The 17940-nt window shown below is 38.6% G+C and overlaps 1 protein-coding gene and 1 non-coding gene across 5 annotated transcripts; both read left to right on the plus strand.

Moving 5' to 3' along the window:
* Window positions 1-9275: 9275 nt before the first annotated feature.
* On the plus strand, window positions 9276-17433 carry eef2a.1 (eukaryotic translation elongation factor 2a, tandem duplicate 1). Of its 4 annotated transcripts, none has more exons than XM_087303254.1 (14): window positions 9276-9358; window positions 10716-10942; window positions 11062-11131; window positions 12493-12674; window positions 12832-13043; window positions 13148-13320; window positions 13401-13506; window positions 13700-13952; window positions 14065-14260; window positions 14455-14821; window positions 14895-15248; window positions 15524-15706; window positions 15806-15938; window positions 16027-17433. In XM_087303254.1, the coding sequence occupies exons 5-14, from the start codon at window positions 12897-12899 to the stop codon at window positions 16212-16214; spliced, it is 2100 nt and encodes a 699-aa protein (XP_087159380.1). In that variant the 5' UTR covers window positions 9276-9358; window positions 10716-10942; window positions 11062-11131; window positions 12493-12674; window positions 12832-12896; the 3' UTR covers window positions 16215-17433. The 4 variants fall into 4 exon arrangements, 3 of the variants coding, with proteins under 3 accessions (XP_087159380.1, XP_087159379.1, NP_001038626.3); XM_087303253.1 differs by having other exon boundaries at window positions 10716-10930; XR_015521345.1 differs by lacking the exon at window positions 11062-11131 and having other exon boundaries at window positions 10716-10930; window positions 14921-15248.
* LOC137489061 (small nucleolar RNA SNORD37) lies at window positions 13546-13613 on the plus strand. The gene has a single exon (XR_015522528.1). It is a non-coding gene; the product is annotated as a small nucleolar RNA SNORD37 (small nucleolar RNA).
* Window positions 17434-17940: the final 507 nt, after the last annotated feature.

Genomic DNA, 17940 nt, shown 5'->3' on the forward strand with positions numbered 1-17940 from the left:
TAGTCATTTAGCAGACGCTTTTATCCAAAGCAACTTACAAATGAGGACAAGGAAGCAATTTACACAACTAAGAGCAACAATGAATAAGTACTAAAGGCAAGTTTCAGGTCTGTAAAGTCTAAGAAGGGAAGTATTAGTAGTTTTTTTTTTTTTTTTTTTTTTGTACAGTTAGTGTGATATTCAAAGAGGCAATTGCAGATTAGGAAGTGAAGTGGAGACTAAATAGTTGAGTTTTTAGTCGTTTCTTGAAAATAGCGAGTGACTCTGCTGTTCTGATGCGGTTAGGGAGTTCATTCCACCAACTGGGCAGATTGAGCGTGAGCGTGAGCGAAAGTGATTTTTTCCCTCTTTGGGATGGAACCACGAGGCGACGTTCATTCACAGAACGCAAGTTTCTGGAGGGCACATAGATCTGCAGAAGTGAGTGCAGATAAGAAGGTGCTAGGCCAGAAGTCACTTTGTAGGCAAACATCAGAGTTTTGAATTTGATGCGAGCAGCAACTGGCAGCCAGTGCAAACGGACTAGCAGCGGAGTGACATGTGCTCGTTTAGGTTCATTGAAGACAACTCGTGCTGCTGCTTTCTGGAGCAGTTGAAGAGGCTTGATAGAGTTAGCTGGAAGCCCAGCTAGTAGAGAGTTGCAGTAATCCAGTTTGGAGAGAACAAGAGCTTGAACAAGGAGTTGAGCTGCATGTTCAGATAAGAAGGGTCGGATCTTTCTGATGTTATAGAGTGCAAATCTGCACGATCGAGCAGTTCTAGAAATGTGGTCAGAGAAGTTTAGTTGGTCATCAATCGTTACTCCAAGGCTTTTCACCATTTTGGATGCAGTAATGGTTGCCCCATCCATCTGGATTGAAAAGTTATGGTGTAGAGTCGAGTTGGCAGAAACTATAAGCATTTCCGTTTTTGCGAGGTTCAGCTGAAGATGATGATCTTTCATCCAGTGTGAAATATCCAACAGGCAGGCTGAGATACGAGCTGGAACCGAGGGATCATCAGGATGAAAAGAGAGGTATAGCTGGGTATCATCAGCATAGCAGTGGTAGGAGAATCCATGTCTCTGGATGACTGGTCCTAGAGATGATGTGTAGATGGAGAAGAGAAGTGGCCCAAGAACAGAGCCTTGAGGTACCCCAGTGTTTAGATGCTGTAGGTTGGACACCTCTCCCCTCCAAGACACCCTGAATGACCTGTCAGAGAGGTAAGATCTGAACCATTGTATAACAGTGCCCGCAACCCCCAGTGACTCAAGCGTAGATAGCAGGATCTGGTGGTTGACAGTGTCAAAAGCAGCTGACAAGTCCAGCAAAATGAGGACTGATGATTTAGAGTCTGCTTTAGCCAGTCTGAGATCCTCCATGACCGAGAGCAGGGCAGTCTCAGTTGAGTGGCCTTTCTTAAAGCCGGGTTGCTTGTTGTCCATGAGATTGTTTTGAGTAAGAAAGTCCAGAACTTGATTGAACACTACTTTCTCCAGAATCTTGGCCATGAATGGAAGCAGGGATACTGGTCTGTAGTTTTCAAGTAGCGTATGGTCCAGGTTGGGTTTCTTTAGCAGTGGGGTTACCCTAGCCTGCTTAAATGTAGTGGGGAATAAACCAGAGTCAAGAGATGTGTTAATTATGTGAGTCAGTGTTGGTATGACTGCAGGAGAGATGGCTTGCAAGAGATGAGAGGGAATGGGATCGAGTGGACAGGTGGTTGCATGGCTAGATAGCACAAGTTTGGACACCTCAGACTCAGAGAGCTGAGAAAAAGAGGTGAGTGTGTGTGGTGTTGGTGTTGTATCTTACGTGTTTGTTGTAGGTGCAGCAAATTGAGCACTGATTTTTGCAGTTTTGGTGCAAAAGATTGTAGCAAAGTCATCAGTAGTAAGTGTGGAGGATGCGGGTGGAGGAGGAGGATAGAGGAGGGAGGAAAATGTTTTAAAAAGTAGGCGAGGATTAGTGGCATTGTTGATTTTCAGACGGTAATACGTCTGCTTTGCAGAAGTAACCTCAGCTGAGAAAGAGGACAGAAGAGTTTGGTATGTTAAGAGATGTGCAGGATTTTTAGTTTTCCGCCAAATTCTCTCCGCAGCCCGAAGTTTTGAGCGATGCTCACGGAGAGCATCCGAGAGCCAGGGTGCAGGAGGACTGGCACTGGCTGGCCTGGATGCAAAAGGACATAATCGGTCTAGACATGATGCTAGTGTGGAGCAGAGTGTATTAGTGGCACTGTTCGAATCAAGTGCAGTGAGTTTGCGAGATGGAGGAAGAGAGTCTGAAACAATGGTGGATAGTCTATTGGGTGAGAGAGATCGTAGGTTTCTGCGAAAGGTAACCAGTGTTGGAGTGTGTGGCGGCTCAGGAGTAATGTGGATGTTGAGAGACAGAAGGAAATGATCAGATATTTGTAGTGGAGTTACTATTGTTTGATCAGTGAAGCAGTGTCGTGTGTAAATAAGGTCTAGCTGATTACCTGATTTGTGGGTAGCAGAAGTAGGTGCTCTTTTTAGGTCAAAAGAGGCAAGCAAAGTCTGAAAGTCTGCAGCTTGCGGTTTGTCAACGTAAATGTTGAAGTCACCTAGCACCAATAAGGGAGTGGCAAAATTAGAAAAAGATGAGAGAAGAACATCCAGTTCATCTAGGAAGTGACCTAATTTACCTGGTGGGCGGTAGTTGACAACCACATTTATGTAGAAGGGGTGGATAATGGTGACTGCATGGAATTCAAAGGAGCTGATTGTTGGCAGGGACGGTATCAGAGTAAATTTCCATTCTTTGGAAATTAGTAGTCCAGTCCCACCCCCTCTCCCTGTCTGACGGTGAACTAGTTGTTTATATAACCCCAAAGCACTAGCTGATTGAATTCAGCTGGACACGCCTCGAGAGTCAAAACAAGGGCCGAAACTGAGGCGGACGACGCGAAACCGCGTCTGCGTTCGCTACACAAGCTCTTATACGTTCGCTACACAAGCTCTTTGTTTTAAACAGAGAGAGGGGGGGGGGGGGGGACATTACCTGATGAATCGTTGGTAATATTTCCGGAAGAAGATGACCATGTTGCAGTTTACCTAAATTATTTCCTCCTCCTGAAGTGATTTGCGACGCGTCTTCGCTGTTTGCAATGCATTAAAACATTGTTTTCCAGCCGCAACCACACTTCATTCTCGAAATGTAAAGTTTGTCTAATATGATGTATACAAACTATATAGTATACTTTGACCAGGGATACAATCAGCCAGCGAAGTCGATCCTTCATAGTAAAAAGCGACATTTTATGTCTGCCAGTTTGTTTACTTACGGGAGTTACATTGGCATTTTCTCGAACGTTAATTCTGACCAATCAAAAATCAGTTTCGGAAATATGTTCAATAACATCTGGAGAATGGGTGATGTGGATTTTATCACATGACTGCATTTTGATTCTTTTCAACTGGTTCAGACCAAAGCAATCAGTGTGGTGTGAAAAGGACCCAAAAATGGCATTAAAATGCTAAAATGCATCATTTGTTGCCCTTGGTCTGGACTAAATGAACCAAACCACAGATGTGAACGCACCCTTACAGATTGATTTTGGTGATATTATTACATTAAAGTGAGTCCATTACAGTGTCTGCCGGTCTTCACAAGTCTTCACTGTAACATATGACTTCACTATATTTACTTCAGAATTATACAGACGTTCGCGTCCTGCTCTTGGCGCCAAACGCTGTTTTAAATGACGCAGGAATCTATCATCTTATAGGGCACAGTGTCTCCTCTTCAAGAAAAACATCACCATCTATTCTTATCTGAAGACTTTTTCATCACTTGCCACATAAAACTTTGAGGCTGAACAGCTTTGTCCAACTTTAAAAGCTACCGTGATTTACAGATGAATCATCTATTGTGTGGGCCGAGCTTTAAAAAAATAATATTTTCTCACTCTCAAAGGAATCTATCTTGGACCAATCTGACTTTGGAATTTACAGAAGCCGTTTCTTTGCTTACTGTTCGTTAACAAGCACGGTTTCAGCCATCCATTACACTGTGCTGTCATTTATATGCAGGGAAACTTTAAACAGGCATTAATGGCACCGCTGGATATAGGTAAGTCCACTGTGCTTACTCACCATCAAAGTTAGCAGCGTCAGGCACAGCGTTCAAACATCAGCTGCTGTTTTACAAAGCGATCACGTACTGCTCCACTAGAGACATAATTAGAAGGCAGAAATTCCTACATGGAGTTTAAATTTCAGGGAATTTTTGAAGGAAAACTCAAGGACAGTTTTTCCTGGATGCTTTTTCCCTCTTCTGCTTTAAAAAGGACCTATTATGCAAAAATTTATTTTACAAGTGGTTTAAACACAGTTTGTGGCTACAGTGTGTGAATATAGACAGCCAATATTGGTATGAATGAATTAATTATATTATTCATAATCACACTTGATAAATGGCAATGCAGTGGCGCAGTAGGAAAAGCTGTCACCTTACAGCAAAATGGTCGCTGGTTCGAGCCTCGGCTGGGTCAGTTGGCGTTTCTGTGTAGAGTTTGCATGTTCTCCCTGCATTTGCGTTAGTTTCCTCCAGGTGCTCCGGTTTCCGGCACAGTCCAAAGACATGTGGTACAGGTGAATTGGGAAGGCTAAAATGTCCGTAGTGTATGAGTGTGAATGAGTGTGTATGGATGTTTCCCAGAGATGGGTTGCAGCTGGAGGGGCATCCGCTGCGTAAAACATGTGCTGGATAAGTTGGTGGTTCATTCCGCTGTGGCAACCCCGGATTAATAATTCAAAGTTAGAGCCTTGCAATTTTTAATATATTGAACAGATATTGAGACATTTCGTCACCTTGGAATTATAAGATTCTGTTGTAAATGATTTTGAGATAATGAGCTTTAAGGTTTTTCTAATTCATAGCAAACAGTATGGAACAATTGTTTTTTTTAAGTAAAAAGTCTTAAAATGTAAACAACTTATAGAAAAACATCCCATAATGTAAATAAGATGTCATTTAAAAAGAATATGTGAATGACTCAATTTTGACAAAAAAAATGTCAGATAGAACCCTATGATTCCAAGGTGACAATATAGCCTCAGAAAACCTAAAAATGTGAGATTTCACAATTCACAGTTGAAAGTAAAGTCACAATTTTAGGAAAAAGGTGAAATTTGTAAAAAATAAAAAAATAAATCTGTGATTAAAATACCAGTTCTATGGGAAAAAAGATCAGGTTTGTAAAATATAAATTCACTTCAATCCACTTCAGTTGTTGACTACCAGACCCTTACCTGTGACTTCAGCTTGGGTGATGGACAAATGCATTCATTCGTTTATTCATTTTCCTTCAGCTTAGTCACTTTTTAAGAGGTCGCCACAGCAGAAGGGAGGAAACCCACGCCAACATGCGGAGAACATGCAAACTCCACACAGAAATGCAAAATGGCCTAGCCGGGACTCAAACCAGCAACCCTCTTACTGTAAGGCAAAACGGCTATCCACTGAGCCACTGTGCCGCCCTCTGGACAAATGCAATTTAGCCATAAAAATATGTAAAATTATAATAAATATTGGCAGCAGCAGTTACAAGAAAAATTACCTCAAATTTGTAAAGTTTACTTATAAACTAATTTCGAGAGGATCACATGCTTATGATTGCTTGCAGCTGGCCCCTCATTATTCAATTTTATGTTTTACCAATCAAATGATTCCTAAGCCTTCCTTGAACCACTGGTTCAAGTCAAGCCAGCCAACATTTCTGTGCAGACTTTACACGTTCTCCCCGCGCTAACGTGGGTTTCCCTTGGGTCCCCGGGTTTCCTCCCACCGTCTAAAAACATGCAACTTAAGTTAATTGACTAATCCAAATTGGCATCATAGACATTCTCCTAGTAAGTAGTTATCTCTTAAAAGCAATCACTATCTGTTCATTAGCTACTACTGCAAGAGAGTTCTCAAGATCTACCTGAGCTCAAACTCCCCTATCGCCTTGCAAATGGGAGGCAGCCCCGGGCTCTCTCCCGGGACAGCATGCCAAACAGGCTTTATAATAAATCATCAGCTAAATGTGAACTCAAAGTGTTTTTAGGTGTTTTTGAAAAACATGAAACATGAAAAACTAAATGACTAAAATGAGTTTTTTACCTTTATACTAAACTGAGAACCATAAACATAACTGCACAGTCTACTGTATATGACAATAAAAACACAATTGAAAAATCTTAGTTTGCTACTTGAAATTAGAAGATTATGTAATGTTTTATATTTTCAAGATAAAAAAAAACAAGATTTACATTCACAGTATTTCACTGTATTATTGCATGAAATCTTCTGTTAGAGGTATGTTTTTTACAGTATAGAACTTACCAATGACCAAGTTTTTTTTTTCTGTAGCACATCTACAGTGAATTACTTTCAGAATTCCAACCACTTTTTAAAGTGGAGCACGACAGCACTTATATACCCAGTGGCACTAAAAAGTACTTAACTAAGCTCAAGCGACAGCAGCCAACATGCCATGAATGCGCAGACTGGAATTTTTTATTTTTTTTTTTCAACTCAATTCATTTATTGACTGATACTTTCTTACCACTCAGACAGAGGTTTGAAGGCTCACACGCCTGACCAAGCTGCTCTTTTCTGTCACTTTGATTTCATCGCTAGACAGACTGATGGTGTCCAATTGTGTCACTGTCACAAACCCTCTGTTCTCGGTTCGGTTCAGAATAGTTGTTTTCAATGACCTCGTGACCTTGACTTGGTTTCAGTCTCTTTTTTCTGCCCTACATTGTTGTCGTCATATGGACGGCATGAGCACTAACACTTTTGTGTACCACTGTTCTCTATTTTACATGCAGTCCGCGTGGGCGCTGTAGCCATCTGGATGTACACAGTCTGTAACCTGATGAGAAAAGCCTGCAAGACAAACAGAAATAGAGCACTAAGTGTTTAGAAATGAAACATTCTCGCTCTGAAGTGCAAAATCTGTCATTATATTTGAGAGCATGCATCAGGCTGCTCTTGTGCCTTTGGCTTCAAATCAAATGCTTGTCCTTAGCCAAACCATGCTGAATCACATATTCAGTCAAAGTCTAACATATTGTTTATCTAGCAGATTTAATGCCTTTAGGATTAGTTATATGGCCGCCACTCAATATGAATCTTGCATCCGAGTTAGTCATTTGAAAGGCATAAAAAAATAATATACTCAAAAATAAAAAAAATTACTCATATTATATTGTCATTTTGTGGAACACAAAAGAGGATATTTTGAAAAATGTTGGACATTCATTGTAAAAACAAATACTATGGATGTCAATGGCTACCTGTTTCCAACATTGCTCAAAATATCTTCTTTTGTGTTCACTAGAATAAAGAAACAAACAGGTTTGTGATGAATGAAAGGGTTAGTAAATTCATTCATTCATTTTCTATTCGCCACAGCGGAATGAACCACCAACTTATCCAGCAAATGTTTTATGCAGTGGATGTCCTTCCAGCTGCAACGCAGTTCTGGGAAACATCCATACACTCTCATTCACACACACACATACACTGACAATTTTATCTTACCTAATTCACCTATTCAATAGTTCTGCTGTTTTTTGCTGGGCAAAAACCAGCAGACTGAGGAACAGCTCTTTCCCCAGAGCTGTCTCCCTTTTGAACTCTGCCCCTCACTGTCTCTTTTGCCCCCCTATTACACCCACCACTCTCCTCTAAGTTTTGCTCTTCACAATCACTGCACTATTCAACATGTGCACATTTAAAAATTGTACATATTCATTGCACTACATTGCACTGATTCACTTATTTGAACTGTACATACCCACAGCATATGGACATCTGTAGTTATATACACACTGATACATTTGTAATTATGTTTATCTATCTGCACACTTCTAATTATTAATAGCAAACTGTACATATATTCATTTATTGCAAATCTCTGTTCATAGCTAATACAACCTATACATAATGATCATAGTACAATCATCTGTAAACATCACCATAGTTTTTCTATAACTGCACTTTATAACTTGTATACCTGTATCCTGCGCTTGCTACTATTGCACTGCTGGTTAGACCTAAACTGCAATTCGTTGCCTTGTATTGTACATGTGTAATGACAATAAAGTTGAATCTAATCTAATCTAATCTATAGCGCATGTCTTTTGGACTTGTGGGGAAAACACATCTTTAACATCTCTCTGTTAAACAGCACTTGGTAAACATTTTAAAAAGAAGGCTAATAATTTTGCCTTCATTGGTAAGTTGTACACTAAAGATAAACATAAAAACTGTGCATCAAAATATTTATTTACTCCAAAAATTATTAAAATGCATTTTAAAAGTGGGTCAAAATAGGCCAAACTTATGGGGCACACATATCAATTTTAGCATCTGGGCCAAATATTGGCATCTGGGCCAAATATTGACATCTGGTCCATGTCTTACAGACGGTGCCACCACTTCCAAACCTGGGCCATGTTTGAGCCACATGCTGTATGCCAGAGCCGGATGAATGGCTGCTGTGCCAGCTTTATGTCAAATCTGGGCCAGAATTCTTTGCTACCTGGGAATGAATTGCCAGACCAACACCCAGATCATTACAAACACACATTATCTCTCTCTATATATATATATATTTTTTTTTTTTTTAAACAAATAAATAAAACAAATGATGTTTTATGGTAGCTTTAATCCATCTTTTGTATGCTATATAACAGTTTATACGAACCATATGTAATTGAGGAAAACCTTAATTAATGCGTAATTACCATCGCTACAATTTAAGGCTAACTACAATAACCATGATTTTCTTCTTCAGTAAAACCTTGTAAAAAGTGACATGTGGAGTAACTTGACAACAAAATGGTTCCAGTCAGAACACAACGCACTACTTCAATATCCTAACTGTATGATCTTGTAAATACATTTCCGATTAATATCACCTCTACCGATTGCATTCTGTATCTCAACTACACGGAAAAATCAACAATTGAATGATAGCGTAAAACCTAAAACAGTAACTGCAAGACTTTACAACAGAAATTATAAAGGCGTCCTGATTTTAGGGATGAGGCGCCACCTGCTGGCGGAAAAGTAACATTTTTAAAATGCACATATTACATTGTACTTTCTAGATTTCAGTGTCAACGTGAGTACATTAATAAAAGACGACAGACTTTTCTTTTAGAGGTTAATTAACAGTTTTTCACCTTTAAACGTGAACAATGCACTGACGTCATTACGTACGAAACGTAGAGCGCGCGCTTGGTATATATATTCATGAGCGTAGACGTCATCGGTCTCTTTGACTGTGTCCGCCGTGGTAGGCGGCATGATAGTGAATTCACTGTTAAACGAATCCAAAAACATCAGGCAAAATGGTGAGTCGATTTAATAAGTTATTTATTTTATACGTTAGTAACCTTATGCAGTTTGACGTTTTGTTGCGATTTAACCCTTTAGAATGGTTAAAATAGACTAAAATGAAAGCGCAGTACATGCTGTTTCGGAAGTGACTGGTTTGAATTAACTTTTGTCTTTAGAAGTTTTTTTTCAGACAAATAATGTTTAAAAGAGTTTAGTCATTTGATATTTTAATCCATTATCAGTGTAATGTTAGCGTGTAGCAGCTATCATAAGAGCACTTGCGTTACTTTTTGCTTCCTGTTTTAGTTAAAGTCTAGTTAACTGTATTCTCAACTCAGTGTTTTTAGAGCTTAATTTTTCATGTTCAAAACTTTTCACTAGTTCTTTGGAACTCAGAAAAAAAAATCGTATTCCCATAGTTTATAATATAGTAAGCAGTAGTAATCACAGTAAATGATAATCTAAATACATGATTTGTTTTATTGAAACAGACCTCATTACTCTTGATTAAAAGTTGTGATTTTCACACGTTAGTTGTAAGAATTCAGAATTCATTATATTTACTCCGAAAATATCCTAAAAGTGTGTGTGTGTGTATATATATATATATATATATATATATATATATATATATATATATATATATAAAGAAATTATCTCAGTATATTTATGAATATATAAGCTGTGACATTTATTCTGTGACTGACCATAAGTTATTTCTGAGCAAACAGTCAGTCTATTCAGACTGCAGAAATGCATACTATGCAAACATTAGTTTTGCTTTTCTATGTTCACCATAAAGGGACAAATCAACCATCCGGTTGAGCACGTTTTGAACGTGAAGTTTGTGAAGTTAGGGCACTTAGACGGTAATGTGTAATAAAAATACAAAATCTGCTTGCCTTGCAAATTTTAGTCTCCCTCAGTGCAACATTGTTTACAGCCGAATAAATAGTGCTAGTGTTGTTCAGTTGATACTTGCATGTTATTTCAGACCGAATATTTAAGGTATGGTAAACAATACAGGGATCATGTTAAAAGTTGTCACTAAAAGTGTGGGAATGTAAAACCAACTTCACATTATTCTTACCCTCCACTTGTACTTTACCCGTTTGAGTTTTTGCTATGGATCTTAATGAACATCAGTTTCAACATAAATGAATAAATAAAACTACCCAGTTAAAAGCTTTCTTTTTTTTATATATATATATATATATATATATATATATATATATATATATATATATATATATATTTATATATATATATATATGAGTAATAACTTTAAGCATAGTAAAAGGTTACCAAGTAGTGAATTTTAAAACTAGAAATATGCCTCCTTTCATATTTCTCCTTATTTTACTTCTTTAGGAGAACTTCAATGTAGACCAGATCCGTGCCACCATGGACAAGAAGTCCAACATCCGTAACATGTCTGTAATAGGAGCTTTTGATCACGGCAAATCAACTTTGACAGATTGGCTGGTGTCAAAAGCTGGTATCGTCAGCTCAGCCCGTGCTGGAGAAACCCGTTTCATGGATACGAGGCGTGATGAACAAGAGCGTTGCATCACCATCAAGTCAACGTGAGTATTAAGGTCAGACTACTAAATTTTTTCCCTGATTTCGGCCCAATTTGCTCGGCAAAGTGTTGTGGGGATTCGTAAATGTCAAATTGTTGCTATGATGCGAGATTCAGTTATTTCTTCTCGTGTAGTGTTAGTGCACGACAACTGATGCCATGTCTGCGACGCTTCACGACATCATCCCGTCAAGCCTTCAGCCCGGTAAGTACTGGAATTTGCATCTAAACTAACAAACCACTCAATGATGCACTCGGATGGGGCTGGGCAATATGATATTGACGATATACATCACTATAGATTTAATATGTTAATATAATTACATAATTTTAAAGTTATTTGTTAGCCACATTTTTCAGTTGTCAAAACAAGCCAAGTAGTGTTTCAAAGTGGCTCACCGGCCACTTTATTAAGTACACCTTACTAGTACTGGGTTGGACCCCCTTATGACTTTAGAATTGCCTTAATCCTTCATGACATAGATTCAACAAGGTACTGAAAATATTCCTCTAAGATTTTGGTCTATGTTGACATGATGGCATCATGCAGTTGCTGCAGATTTGTAGGCTGCACATGAAACAAATGAATGGACAGGACATGGTTGGCAACAATACTCGGGTATTTGACATCAGTGGCGTTGTTCGTTGCAGAAGTTGGGACTTTGTCAACTTTTTAAATGCAGACGGAAGTTTCCACCAATCAGATCACTGTATGCAAATACACCAGCTCAGACAGTAGCCAATTGCTGACTAGTTTTATTGGCTGACACTAACTATTTCATCAGCCCCAACTTCAGACACACCCTCTATCAAGTGTTGATGCTGAAGCCCTGTGTGCATTGGGCATTATGTTTCAATGCACAAATTTTAGTGACAAGTCCGCACTGTTTACTGTACTGAGCCCTAATTACTGTACGATGTATTTTGCGACACCATGAAATGGAACATAATATATGAAACTATATTGTGGCCTTGAGATACATGTATTTTGTCATATCGCACAGCCCTAATTTCAGTGAGTTTTGGAATCAGCATGTCAACTTTTAACCACTCATTAGTTTGTCATTCTCTTTGCGAATTATTATTCATATGTATTTTTTTTTTTTTTTTTTTAGTGAACGTATCTTTAAAGGTAACCAACCAGCTATCTGCTAAAAGTTTCCTTGTCAGGTTGAAGTAACATTTGCATTTGTGAGCGCATCGCTGATTTAATTTATAACCATCGCTGGGAATCTGCTTCTGCAGCTCTTTCTGCCACAGAATGCATTTAATCATCTAAAGTTTTTATTCATAAAGCACATCTATATATTTTGTAAATTGCTGTGTGTTGGAAACACTTGAACGCACATCATAGACGTCATGCAAAGATTGACTGTGAACCAACGTGTAGTCTGGCATATTGAGTACCCACAACACATCAAGATAACTCAAAATAACCATTCATAATTAAACAAAATTACATAGTCTGAACGGGTCTAAAGGCATATTGTATATTGCAAGACTGAAATATAAACCTTAAATCCACAAACGTTTTAATAAATGGACTTTCCCAATTTACCCACACAGGACCATCTCCATATTCTATGAGCTTGCTGAAAAGGATTTGGCTTTCATTAAAGAGTGCAAAGATGGCTCCGGCTTCCTCCTCAACCTGATTGACTCCCCTGGGCATGTTGACTTTTCTTCAGAAGTTACAGCTGCACTGCGTATCACAGATGGAGCATTGCTGGTGGTGGATTGTGTGTCTGGTATGTGCAGAAATAGTTTTTTTGTTTGTTTTTCCCAAATGACCGTTTTATTAATCAAAGACTTCCTTGGTATAATTTGATTTGCATGCTTTACTTTGATTCTGTAACTAAATCTATAGTTTTTTGGGCCGCTTATAAAAATGTCATTGTTTGGCAGGTGTGTGCTTACAGACAGAGACTGTGCTCAGACAGGCCATTGGTGAGAGGATTAAACCAGTTTTGATGATTAACAAAATGGATCGAGCTTTGCTCGAGCTACAGTTGGTCCCTGAAGAGCTGTACCAGATCTTTCAGCGCATTGTTGAGAAAGTCAACGTGACCATCTCCACCTATGCTGAGGATGAGAAAGGCCCTATGGGCAATGTCATGGTGAGTGCCTCAAGGCTCCGTCATGGGTCCATTAATGCTTTCTGTTTTATCTCTGGGCTTATTTCTAATATTCATTGTGAATGTTTTTAACATCCTGATCTTAGATTGATCCTGTCATTGGTAATCTTGCCTTCGGATCTGGACTGCATGGATGGGCCTTCACTTTGAAGCAGTTTGCTGAGCTCTATGTGAAAAAGTTCGCTGGTAAAGCTCAGCTGGGACCGGAAGAGTACATCAAGAAGGTGGAGGACATGATAAAGAGACTTTGGGGCGACAGGTGAGAGGATGTTCCAACACAACTGAATGAATGTAATCTTGCATTTCTGTACGTGACATTTTTATGGCCATTGTTTGCAGCTACTTTGACTCTACTACTGGCAAGTTCAGTGAGTCTGCGACATCGCCAGATGGCAAGAAGCTTCCCAGGACTTTTGTTCACTTAGTCCTGGACCCCATCTTCAAAGTGAGGAAACTAGCAACAATTCTGTTTTTAATGCAAGCCATTGATGATGATTTAAACATTCTTCACTTTGACCTGAATATCTTGTGATGAGAATTTTCAATCTGATATGGCAATAACAAAGTATATTAACTTAATGGTCATGTGCAAACGGATATTACATAGAGATTACATCTTATTCTTCCCCACTCTAAAGGTATTTGATGCCATCATGAACTTCAAAAAGGAGGAAACTGTAAAGCTGATTGAGAAGATGGGCATCAAGCTAGATGTGGAGGACAAGGAGAAGGAGGGAAAAATCCTACTGAAGGCTGTGATGCGTTGCTGGCTCCCGGCTGGAGAGGCTCTGCTTCAGATGATCACCATCCACCTGCCCTCACCGGTTACTGCTCAGATTTACCGCTGTGAGCTGCTGTATGAAGGACCTGGAGATGATGAGGCTGCCATGGGTATGTTTTGCTTTTTGAGTATAAAAACTGTAGCAAGGAAATCCTCATGTTCTGTAACTTTATCAAGTTTGTGCTTGTAGTTAAAGCCTGAATGTTTTGTTTGTTTTCTCAGGCATCAAGAATTGTGATCCTAAAGCACCTCTCATGATGTACATTTCTAAAATGATACCAACATCTGACAAAGGTTGTTTTTATGCGTTTGGTCGCGTCTTCTCTGGCTGTGTCTCCACTGGCCTGAATGTGCGCATTATGGGGCCAAACTTCACCCCTGGAAAAGAGGAGGATCTTTACCTGAAACCCATCCAAAGGTCCTTTTTTTTTTTTTTTCTCCCTATATATATATATATATATATATATATATATATATATATATATATATATATATATATATATATATATATATATATATATATAAATTTGTCTCACTTTTTAATAAAATTGTTAGGTAATGTGAATAACCATTTATTTGTGAATTTTTTTTGCATGTTTTTGTGTTTTTCAGGACTGTTCTAATGATGGGTCGCTACGTTGAACCCATTGAAGATGTGCCCTGCGGCAATATTGTAGGTCTGTTAGGGGTGGATCAGTTTTTGGTAAAGACTGGAACCATCACTACTTTCACAAAAGCCTACAATATGCGTGTGATGAAGTTTAGTGTCAGTCCTGCGGTGAGAGTGTCCGTGGAGGTCATGGACCCTGCTGACCTTCCTAAACTGGTGGAGGGATTGAAGCATCTGGCCAAGTCAGATCCCATGTTGCAATGCATCATTGAGGATACTGGTGAACATATCATTGCTGGAGCTGGTGAGCTTCACTTGGAGATTTGCCTTAAGGATCTTGAAGAGGACCATGCCTGCATTCCCCTCAAGGTACCAATGGCTAGTCCAATCGGCAACACATTATACCAACTATGATTGTTCTCTAACATGCTGTTCTTTACAGAAATCAGATCCATTTGCTTCCTACAGAGAGACAGTCAGTGATGGCTCCAAACAATTGTGCCTTGCCAAGACGCCAAACAAGCACAGTCGTCTCTTCATGAAGGCCTGTCCTCTGGCTGATGGTCTTGCAGAAGATATTGATAAGGGTCGGGTCACTGCCAGCCAGGAGATGAATGCCCGTGCCCAATACCTTGCTGAAAACTATAAGTGGGAAGTGACTGAAGCTCGTAAGATCTGGTGCTTTGGCCCTGAGGGAACTGGACCCAACATCTTGGTAGATTTGACCAAGAGAGTGCAATACTTGAATGAGATTAAAGACAGTGTGATTGCTGGATTTCAGTGGGCCACTAGAGAGGTATGATAAAAGCACAACATTTATTCATTGTATTATAACTCTAATGTAAGACAGTTTTACCTTTCTTTATAATCTAGAGTGTCCTTTGGATTCTCTAAGGTGAACGCCACCTTGATAAATTTTGCATCTTTACACCTTTCTGGGATTTTCTAAATTGCAAAGACTAATTTGGTTATGTTCAATTGGATTAAGATGTCCCTCTATAATCAACTAGACACCTTTTGCTTTAGTTTGAGTCACTGCTTTGTTTTATTTAAGTGTTTTGTGCTTTCTAGGGAGTCTTGTGCGCAGAGAACATGCGTGGGATTCGCTTTGAAATTCATGATGCAACTTTGACTTCTACTGCCATTCACCGTGGTCCAGGTCAAATAATTGTTGCAACCCGCCGAGTGCTTTACGGATGTCAGCTCACAGCTGAACCAAGGCTTAGTGAGCCGATATACCTGGTGGAGATGCAGGTATAAAAGTAGCATTAAAACTCCTGCTTATTGATCTTTTAATGCCAATGGTATTTGATGCCAATCTCTAATTGTACCACATTTGTTATCTGCCTACAGTGCCCAAAGTCAGTTATTGGTAACATTTATGGTGAACTGGTCAGGAGGCGTGGAGTAGTGTTTTCAGAGTCCCAGGTTATGGGAACTCCTGTTTATTTGCTCAAGGCTTACTTGCCTGTCAGCGAGTCATTTGGTGAGTGAAGCTGGAAAAATCTTGGCTTGTCTTCTCCAGTTCATGATTTGTTACATAGTGTGAAAGGTTTCTCCTTTTTTTTCTGCAGGTTTTACAGCTGACCTTCGCTTCTACACATCTGGCCAAGCCTTCTCACAGTGTGTGTTTGATCATTGGCAGATATTGCCTGGAGATCCATTGGATCCTACCTCTAAAGCTGCTCATATTATGGCTGATATACGAAAGAGCAAGGGCCTCGATGAAGCCATTCCAGCTTTACATTGCTACTTGGACTAATTGTAGGTTTACATAAGGTTTACAATGTGCACAGACTTTAAATCTTGTATTTAAGCACTTAGACCTTTATAAGTCTGACCACCCTTTAACTTGCATAGGAAAGAAAATGCCACTTTTTAGAGAAATGCTTCAGATGTGCTAAACACCTTCCTGATACTGGCAGGTTCTCTGAATAGTTAAATTCCTCTTATGTCAAACCTATAATTCAATTTGCACATGTATGAAAAATGGCAAGAGATTAACCTGAGCATTAACGAAAGGCACTTTCTGAAATTAATTTAGACCAGGCATGACCACACTGTATATACTTAATGCTGAATGGGTCCCTATTTTAATAGATTGTGAAATTTTAAACTCCACTAGGTGAAGATTTTATACTAAGAGCACTTTTTATTTTCATTTTAAATGCATTTTCAAGAAGAATTAACATCATATTGAACTGAGAAAGTATATTAAATAAAACGACACTAAATTAATGTTGATCTTGCCATTAAATAGCCAGGAGTTGTTGATGTGGCTGTAAACAAACTTGAAGGTTTACTCCTACTACATAACTAATGACTTGTTGTCTGCCTTACGAAGGCACCTATTATCAGGGTTTCCCACTCTTTCATGAACGGCAATTTCGAGGAATTTTTAAAGCACCATTAATTTTAAATCAAACATCATTAAACTTCCTCAGCTTATGTAGCACCTTAAGTTCTTACTGTACTTTAACATTTCCCTTACACTTAATATTTAAAAGTATCAGAGTAATGATAAACAGTCTTGTTCAAACAACTTTAATACAATTTGTTTAATTTAACACTGGTAATATTCAACTATGGTCTGTGAATTTCCCAGTTTTTGTTCAGTTTCTGAAAGCAGAACTGTACAGTTGTTGAAATAACTCCAGAAATTCAAGCACTTTTAAGAGCCTACATTTGTTTGTAGATGGGCTTGAATTCATATGTATTTAAGAAGCATGGGGACCTTGTATTATGGAGCAACAGGCTAATGATGGGATTTCTTAATTCCTAGTGTAAGTTTGTGATTTGTGCTGAAACTTAATGTAATGAATTGGAGAAGGTACTGTTGGAATATGCATGTACTGAGTATGAATTGATATTTTGTAATTGTTAAATGTTAGAAGTCAACCTCCATGTTAATGCAAGGAGGCTGGAAGTCTTGTTTTTTTTAACTCTGCAAAAATAAAATGTAAAACCTGTTTGATCAGCAATGCAACGTCTCTTCTTTTTCATAAAAATTTAAAAAATGTGTAATTTAATATAGGCTGTTTAACCTGTTAAATGTATTGCAGGTCTATTCCTCCCAGTTATACTTTCAATTGTGCCATGTAAATTATCCTGTCGATTGTTCTATTTAAAGATTATTGATATTACTACATAATAATAAATGTAAATCAGAGTCTTAAAATTACACTCTTCACACTTATAAGTGTACTGTGTGAGATTGCTGAGATAGCTTTACAAATGATCTGGCTAGAACCCAAGATTTGCCGTAGTTGATATGATCTAAGGCAGTGGTGTCCAGACTTGGTCCTGGAGGGCCTGTCATGCATAGTTTACCTTTCTTAAATTCACCTGCCTTGGAGTTTCAAAAATATACCTAGAAGAGCTTGATTAGCTGCCTCAGGTGTGACTAATTTAGGGTTGATTTAAGGTTCAAACAAAACCTATTTAGATTTATTGAAATAAAAAAGGTAGTTTGTAACAAAGACAATAAC

This window comes from Danio rerio, chromosome 22 (genome assembly GCF_052040795.2).
Source record: "Danio rerio strain M-AB ecotype USA chromosome 22, GRCz13ab, whole genome shotgun sequence".
Classification (NCBI taxonomy): domain Eukaryota; kingdom Metazoa; phylum Chordata; class Actinopteri; order Cypriniformes; family Danionidae; genus Danio; species Danio rerio.